Source organism: Tupaia chinensis, unplaced genomic scaffold (genome assembly GCF_000334495.1).
Source record: "Tupaia chinensis unplaced genomic scaffold, TupChi_1.0 Scaffold000369_1, whole genome shotgun sequence".
Classification (NCBI taxonomy): domain Eukaryota; kingdom Metazoa; phylum Chordata; class Mammalia; order Scandentia; family Tupaiidae; genus Tupaia; species Tupaia belangeri.
The window spans coordinates 1,740,302-1,749,219 of record NW_006159866.1 but is presented as its reverse complement, the minus strand read 5'-3'; the positions used below and the strand labels follow the sequence as shown (position 1 = coordinate 1,749,219).

Here is an 8,918-nt window from a genome sequence, read left to right as displayed (position 1 = left end):
TATTAAATATATATTTTTTAATTCCATTTTTCCACCAACGTTTTTAAGTCCCTTTGTACTTTTTTGGAGAGTTTTTGCTATAGGGCATGTGCGCTTGCCAGAAAGACAGAGAGACAGAAAGCAAGAAATCACCCCCCAGGGGTAATGGCCACGCTGAAGTCCCTTCTCCATTCTCCTCTCGGGATCTTGGGCATGCATGCACATGCTCCTGGCATCAGTTTAAGCACTGGTCCAGGACTTGAACGGCAGTCAACTACGTGGGAGTCCAGCAATGTAGCCATTACGCCATCTGCTGGTCCATCCTTTGTACCTTTTAATTCCTTTTCCTGTATGATTGCACTAGCTAGAACTTCAGTACAATGTTGGATAAGCAGTGTTAGGATGGGATAACCTTGCATTACTCCTGATCTTAATTATTCATGAGCTTTAGTTTCGCATCATTAAGTATGTTAGCTATAAAGTTTTCTTAGTTTATTTTGTTATTTCTTCCATTAAAGAGAGTGGCACTCCCAACAAAGTCTTCATGCCACAGTATACCACATACCCAGGTACACAGGGAAGCCTCAGGACACAAACCTGGAATCTTTACACATGCTCCAGCATTGCAGAGTGTTACCACTTGTACCTCTGGCCCCATTAGATGTTCTTTATCAAGTTGAAGAAGTTCTCTATTACTATTTTACCAATAGTTTTTATTAGGAATTAATTTCTTTTTTAAATTTTATTTATTTATTTATTTATTTTTGAGAGAGAGATTTTTGCTATAGGGCATATGCACTCACCAGAGACACAGAGGGACAGAGGCACAGAAAGCAAAAAATCACCCCCCAGGGGGAATGGCCACACCACATACTTTTCTCCTCCATTCTCCTCTCAGAATCTTGGGCACGCACACATGCACACACACCAGACATGAGGTTTAAGCCACCAGGTACAGAACTGGAACCATGGTCAACTACCTGAGAGTCCAGCGACATAACAATTTTGCCATCTGCTGGTCCCAGGAATGAATTTTAGATATTGTCATATGCTTCTTTTTTTTTTAATCTGTTGATATGATCATGTGATTTTTCTTTTTTATAAAACTATGTTGATGTGCCAGATTATATTGTTTTTTTTTTAATGTTATATCAGCCTTGTATAACTGGGATGAATCCTACTTGATCATAATATATAATTCTTTTTAACTATCATTGATATTATTTCATCTTTAAATTTTAATTTATTTTACAAATGAGAAAACTAGGTCAGGGAATTTACACAATTTCCCCAAATCATATAGCTAGTAGAGGCAACAGTCAAGCCCCAGTATTTTAACTAAATTCAATGTTCTATCCATTATATGTCACATTACCTTATTCCACTGGGATTGCTATAATCTTTAATTTTCTAAGTAAGTTAGTATGTATACATTTTACAGAGGAAGTCAATCACACTAGTTCAAATAAGATTGTAAAATAAAGTCATAACTTTTGTTTTAACCCATTTCTAAAGACATTTAGTTAGTCCAAGTATTAGATCATAGCAAGATTAGCAGTAAATGATGCATTCTATGCTTTAGGACAGATATTTTTCTTGACCATTTCTGTTAACTTTCTCAGTTGGTGGTTGGTGCAGTGGAGATGCCATTTCTAGTGTTGAACGGTATGATCCACAGACGAATGAATGGCGAATGGTAGCTTCAATGAGCAAAAGACGATGTGGAGTTGGAGTCAGTGTTCTTGATGACCTGTTATATGCAGTAGGAGGCCATGATGGATCCTCTTATCTCAATAGTGTTGAAAGGTAAGATTAATTAGAAATTTTTTATCTATTAGTCATATAGCTTCATTTGAGATGTTAATTAAAAAACAGATGTGACTTACTGCTTTAGTATAGCATTTATGGCACTAATTGGCAACCGAGATCACCACTAAGCATGACATACAAGTTCTTTATGACCCGATCTCCACCCATTTTCCTGGCCTCTCCCTGATTACACACAGCATTCTCTCCGTGTGCTACTGTAGACCCATCAGCTTGCTTGCAGTTCCTCAAATATGATATCTTCTTTCATTTCATGCATGTTGTTCTTTCTTCCCTGAAATATCTCTGGCCTTTCAAGATTTACACATCCTTCAAGATTGAATGTTAAATCTTACATAAATAAAACCTCCTCTGATATCATACAAATGATTTAGTTATCATTCTTCTCCTCTTTCATATGAACATGCTTATGACATTGGGCTGTGATTGTGTTTCATTAAAATGTCTTTCCCAAAGTGTCTGTCACAGTGCCAGGCACATTGGAAACTACAGTAATTAATGTTTGAAGAACTTCTTGCTCTCACACATCCTTTGCATTCAGCTGTGTTGATTTACAGTGAGTCTTGGTATTTCTATAACGCATCTATGAAACCCTGCAGTATATCAAGTTCTAGAAGTATAGATTGTATAGCTGAAAAAAATAACAGAGGAGACCATCTAGTGGCATGAAGGTTAAGGTGGCTGGATCCCATATAGCTGACTGTGCAGTTTAAGTCCTAGACCCTAAGGCTTGAAAAACACACTGAGCACCTGTATGAGTGCTCAAAATTCCTAGAGGAGAATGAGAAGGATTGCATCATGACCACCCTCCCCTTCCCCCCACCACAAGAGCACTTTTTAACGTTCCCTCTCCCTGTCACTCCCCCATGAATGCACATGCCCTTTAGCAAAAAAAGAACAAAAACTAACAAACAAACCCAGAGGGACTAAGTCCATTGAATAACTAAATAAGCACACTTGAAGTGATAGGTTGGGGCCAGCAGATGATGGGGTAGTTAGGGCTAAACTTCCAAGTGACCAACCAGTGTTCAAGTCCCAGACCCTGTGGTCTGAAAAATCATGCTGGACACGTGTGCATGTGTACCCTAAATCCCAAGAGAATGAGAAGAAGGGATTGTAGTGTGGCCATCCCTACAGGGGGTGATTTCTCATTTTCTCTGTCTCTATCTCTCTGGCAGTGCACATGCCGTATGGCAGAAACCTAAAAAAATACACACACACACACACACACACACACACACACACATATATATATATTCAGTTAAAATAGTGAAAATCTCTATACATTTATAATTAACAAGTAAGTGTGGTCATGTGTATGTTTTGACCTATATATATATATATATATATATATACACACACACACACACATACACCAAGATGTATAGAATATAATGAAGGTGGTATTCAATATTGCATATTAATTTATATAATAATTAAATTCATTATATTAACTTTAACTCATATGTATTCATATAATTTATGTGCATTTGAAAATAAAGATGGAAAATAAATTAATTGTACTTTTTCCTTTTTTCTATTGTTTTTGCTTTGTTTTGGTTTTTTTTGGAGAGGTTTTTGCTATAGGGCGCGTGTGCTCACCAGAAAGACAGAGAGAGACAGAAAGTGAGAAATCATCCCCCATCCTCCTCTTGGGATCTTGGGCACACATGCATACGCGACTGGCATGAGTTGAAGCTACTGGGTCTGGGACTCAAACTGCAGTTGGCTACATGGGAGTCCAGCGACATAGCCACCCTGTGCTTTTTTATTTTTAGGTTTTTATCATAGGGCACATGTGCTCACAAGAAAGAGACAGAGACAAAGAAAGTGAAAAAGCATCCCCACGTGTGCGCACGAGCACACATACACGCACTGCAATCCCTTCTCCTCTGTTCTCTTGGGATTTGGGGCATGTACATGCACGCACCTGGTGTGATTTTTCAAGCCCCCAGGTCTAGGACTTGAACCATGGTCAGCCACATTGGAATCCAGCACCTTAAGCGCATCATGTGCTAGCCCCTGAATCATACTTTTAAATCAAGAAGTTATAAAAAGAAAATGACATTGAAGTGCACCACCATCACCATAAATAGCACTGGGGAGACATGCACAGACGAGTGTGTATATGACCAGTGCTTTGGTTGCTAGATTGCCAAGAAGTTCCTCAAGAGGGAAAGGTTCTCCAAGGATCCATGAATCGACACCTTTAAGCCCTACAGCAGTGTATTCAGGAAGCAATAAAGGAACAAGATTCCCATTAAAAGACTGGAGTTCCACAGCAGGCGTGTGTGTGTGTGTGTGCGTGTGTATGCCCAAAATCTCGTGAGGAGAATGGAGAAGGGATTGTGGCATGGCCATTCCCTCAGGGGGTGGTTTCTTGCTTTCTGTCTCTCTGTCCAGCGAGCATGCACGCCCTATAGCAAAAATCTCTCTTAAAAAAAAAAAAAAGACTGAGGCTGGAGATTCAGGGTGTTAAAAAAGACTGGAGTTCTTGGACCATTACAAAGAAAAAAGAAAAACTTGAAAACTCTTCTTGACCTGGGCAGTCACCATGAAAATGGACTCCTCAGATCAAGAAATTGAGGACTCTGGATCTTGTCAACTAAGGCTGTGAAGAGAGCCATAGATTTGATGAGTTTTATTCTCTGTGTTTTGTTTTGTTTTAAGGTTTTTGCCATAGGGCATGTACGCTCATCAGAGAGAGACAGTGAGAAAAGTGAGCAATCATCTCCATGAAGGGATGTCCATGCCATAATCCCTTCTCCTCTCAGGATTTTGGTTATGCATGCACACAAGTCACCAGGTCTGGGACTCAAACTGGAGTCAGCCATGTAGTAGTACAACACCTTAACCACCACGCTGCCTGCTGGCCCCTATTCTCTTCTTGATGTTTTCCTCCCATTTGTAAAAAATGAACCATCACTCTTTGAGGTGATTTCTCACTTGCTCTGACATCTTGCAGGATGTGCTAAAACTGAACAACTTAGTGTGATTATGATTTCAATGCTTGGTTGAGACTCAGCTTTATATATACACTATGTATGTAAATATTAGTCGGGATGATCAGGGCTGCCTGCATTCTTGATTTTTGCTGAAGGACATTAATTATATACACTACTGAGTTCGTTGCTCATGAAAGCAATTTTTTTCTTCTAAGGGAGTTAATGCCCTAGTAAGGGATCTTGGTGTAACTTGTTACAGTCGATTTTACTTTTATGGAATAACAGTTAAGGTTGACTAGATTGCCAACAAATGGGATAATGGTTACATTGCTGGACTCCCATATAGTCAACCATGGTTTGAGGCCCGGACTCAGCAGCTGAAAACTCATACTGGGCACGTGTGTACTCATGCCCAAGATCCCAGGAAGAGACTGGAGGAGAAGGGATTGTGGTGTGGCTGGGTGATTTCTTGTTTTCTATCTCTCTGTTTCTGTTTCTTGGATGAGCACACACGCCCCGTAGCAAAAATCTCTTTTTTAAAAAAAAAAATGTTGGGATCAGCAGTTAGCGTAAAGGCTATGCTGCTGGACTCCCGCATTGTTGACCGCAGTTCGAGTCCCAGACCTGGTGGCTTAAACTCATGCCGGACACATGTGCGTGCATGCCCAAGATCCCGAGAGGAGAATGGAGGAGAAGGGATTGCAGCGTGGCCATCCCCCCTGGGGGGTGATTTCTCACTTTCTATCTCTCTGTCTCTCTCTGTCTGTCGGGTGAGCACACACGCCCTATAGTAAAAACCTCTCAAAAACAAACAAACAAACAAACAAAAAAACAATTTTCTGCCTTAACAAAAGTGTTAGATTAAAGATTTTAAAGGTTAAAAAATGTTGCAGTGAGCACTATTTAAGAGCTCACAGTGTAGTTCAAGAATTAAGATACTTGAAATAGTTATGGAGGAAGAACCTAAATTGCAAAAATCAGCTGTGGCCAGCTTTCAACTCAAGTCACTGTGTACTAAGTCAATCTGTATATCATAAAAATGTCAAAATTTTGTACTGACCCCATGGCCTGGTGGTTAAAGCAGCCAGATCCTAATGACTGACCTTGAATTTTTAAAAATATTTTATTTAACTTTATCTGTTTGTTTATTTAACTTTGATCAGAGAGGGACAGAGCATGAGAGAGAGAGAGGGAGAGGGAAAGCAAGAAAGCAAGCCACCAGATCCAGGACTCAAACCATGGTCGGCCATGTGGGAGTCCAGTGCTCTTAACCACCACACCACCTGCTAGCCCCAGACCTTGAATTTTTTAAGAGGTTGTAAAAAGAACAACAGAGGGCCATCAAGTGGCATGGAGATTAAGGGGCTAGATCCTACATGGCCAGCTTAGGAGTTTGAGTCCCAGACCCTGCAACTTAAAAAAATCACCACAGGTGCATGTATGTGTGTGCCAAAAATCCCAAGAGGAAACTAGAGAAGGGATTGCAGTGTGGTCATCTCCCCAGAAGGCTAATTTCTCACTTTTTCCCTCTCTTTCTCTGTTATTGTCTCTGGTGAGCCCTCTATAGCAAAACTTTGAAGAAAAAAAAAATGACAAAACAAAGTCAGTAAAAAAGGAAAATTAATGAAATCGGAAAAATAAAAGTTGATACAGCTACAAAAAGAGTAATTTGATAGTATTTTTGATTACATGTTTAAACATTTAAAATGTGGCCCAGGTGCAGTTGTACATAGGTAGCACCACCACTTGGGAGTCTGGAAGCTACGTGGGAGGCCCAGCTTCAGTTGTGGGGCTGACCTAACCACAGGTATGATTGTGTGTACTGTGATCCTGGCTATTTGTGGGGCTGGCTCAAGAGGACCCTTACTCGACAAAGTATTTTGTCTCTCTCTCTTTCCCTTTTTTCTTTCACTCATTAAGGAAAAAAATATGAACTTACAGTTTGTTTCATTGAGTTTATCCGTCTGTACAAGAAGAAGTAAACAAAAGTAATCACTATTTTTAATAGTAAAATGTCAGAAACAGCATACAGATATATCCAAAGGAATGTGATTAAGTAATTTGTGGTGCATACAATAGTTCAAAGGAAAAAATCTAAAGCTGTATTAGTATAAATCTCAAAAATATGTCAAGGGAAAAAGCAGTGCCTACTGTGGAATATTACTTATTTAACAAAAACACACTTGAGGGACTGGCGGATGACATGGTGGTTGAGAGCGCTGGACCACACGGTCGAGTTCTAGAACTGGCGGCTTGCTTTCTCAATCTCTCTCTCTCTTTCACTCGGTCCCTCTCTGATCAGTTTAAATAAATAAATCAATAAAGCTAAAATAATAAAAAAATTATTCTTTGAAAAAAAGAAAACACACATGCTTTTAAACAAATATATATATGTAGATACATGTATACCTATTTAGAACTATTTTGCTGAAAAGTCTTGAAGGATATATATCAAATCAAAATAGAAGGAGACCATAAATCAGGTGGAAGTAAAATTTTAGCTTTTTCAATAATGTTCTAATTTTTTTTTTTTTTGAGAGATTTTTGCTAGAGGGCATATGAGACAGAAAGTGAGAAATCATCCCCCCCAGGGGGGATGGCCACACTGCAATCCCTTCTCTAGGGATCTTGGGCACGTACGCACATGTGCCTGGTGTGAGTTTAAGCCGCCAGGTCAGGGACTACGTGGGAGTCAACTACATGGGAGTCCAGTGACGTAGCCATTACGCCATCTGCTGGTCCCAATAATGTTCAGATTTTTAAAAATTATAATATTCACATGCAATTTGTTTATGTAAAAATGAATTACAAAAAATAATATAAATTTATGCTTCAGTTATTAATCAGTCCATATTTAGGTGAAAGAATATGTATCATATAAATTCTTTGATCTGGAATATGTAAACAAACAAGCTTCCTTGTGTAACACAAACTCTGTACTTGCTGTGTTCTTTTCAGGTATGACCCTAAAACAAACCAATGGAGCAGCGACGTGGCCCCTACAAGTACCTGTAGGACAAGTGTTGGTGTGGCAGTGCTTGGAGGCTTTCTCTATGCTGTGGGTGGCCAAGATGGTGTGTCTTGCCTCAACATTGTTGAGAGGTAATTTTTTTTAAGTAATTTTTACTTTTTTTTTTAAAGGACTTTTGGTGTTCTTCAAAAGAAAGAATTAGAGCTGAATTTAGAGATCCACTGTGGAATCTAAGTGGATCTTTTCATAGGATTTCAGAAGAAAGTTTTCAGTTGATCTTAAAGTTTATAAAGATAAAGGATGTTTTTTTATATCTTTTTTTTTTTTCATTTTTAGAAAGAGATTTTTGCTGTAGGGCACATGTGCTTGCCAAAGAGAGAGAGACAGAAAGTGAGAGATAGCCCATGGGGGTTGGCCACATTGCAGTTTCTTCTCCTCTGTTCTCCTCTCAGGATTTTTGTCATGCTTGTACACACGCCTGGTGTGAGTTTCAAGCCACCAGGTCGGAACTTAAACCATGGTCAACCATGTGGGGGTCTAGCAATATAACCATTACACCATTTGCTGATCCCTAAAATTTATTTTTAATAAACAAAAATTATATATATATATATATGTATACATACATATACATTGTGGAATAACTAAATCAATCTAAATAAAATATGTATTATCTCACATATTTGTAACTTTTTGTGGTGAGCACACCTAAACTACACTCTTAGCAGTTCTCAGGTGTGCAATGCATTGTTGCTGTGTATAGTCACCATGTTGTATAGCTGACCTCTTGAACTTAGTCCTCCTATTTAACTGAAATTTTGTATCTTTTGACCAATATCTCTCCAATCCGCCCCCACCCAGCCCTTGGTAACCACCATTCTGTGATTACTTTTATGAGTTTGACTTCCTTAGCATCCATATATAATAGAGATTATATAGCATTAGTCTTTCTGTACCCAACTTATTTCACTCAATGTACATCCACCAGCTTTATCTGTGTTGTCACAAACCTTTAAAAATTACACATGGGACCACAGATGTTGAGGTTAAGGTAACTGGATCCCAGATGGAGGCTATGGCTGACTGCACACTGGGCCCAGTGGCTTGAGAAAAATGCCAGCACGTGTGTGTGTGTATGTGTGTGTGTGTGTGCCCAAAGTCCTGAGAGATGAATGGAGGAAAAGGGATTGTTGCTT

At 39.2% G+C, this 8,918-nt stretch overlaps 1 protein-coding gene across 1 annotated transcript in view; it reads left to right on the top strand.

Annotated features, from left to right (window-relative positions):
- Nucleotides 1-8,918, top strand: part of KLHL20 (kelch like family member 20) — a 72,903-nt gene that overhangs the window by 43,349 nt on the left and 20,636 nt on the right. The window contains exons 7-8 of the mRNA XM_006153344.3: nucleotides 1,602-1,785; nucleotides 7,710-7,853. Of these exons, the coding sequence (XP_006153406.1) occupies nucleotides 1,602-1,785; nucleotides 7,710-7,853 (328 nt within the window). The remainder of the gene's footprint in view (nucleotides 1-1,601; nucleotides 1,786-7,709; nucleotides 7,854-8,918) is intronic.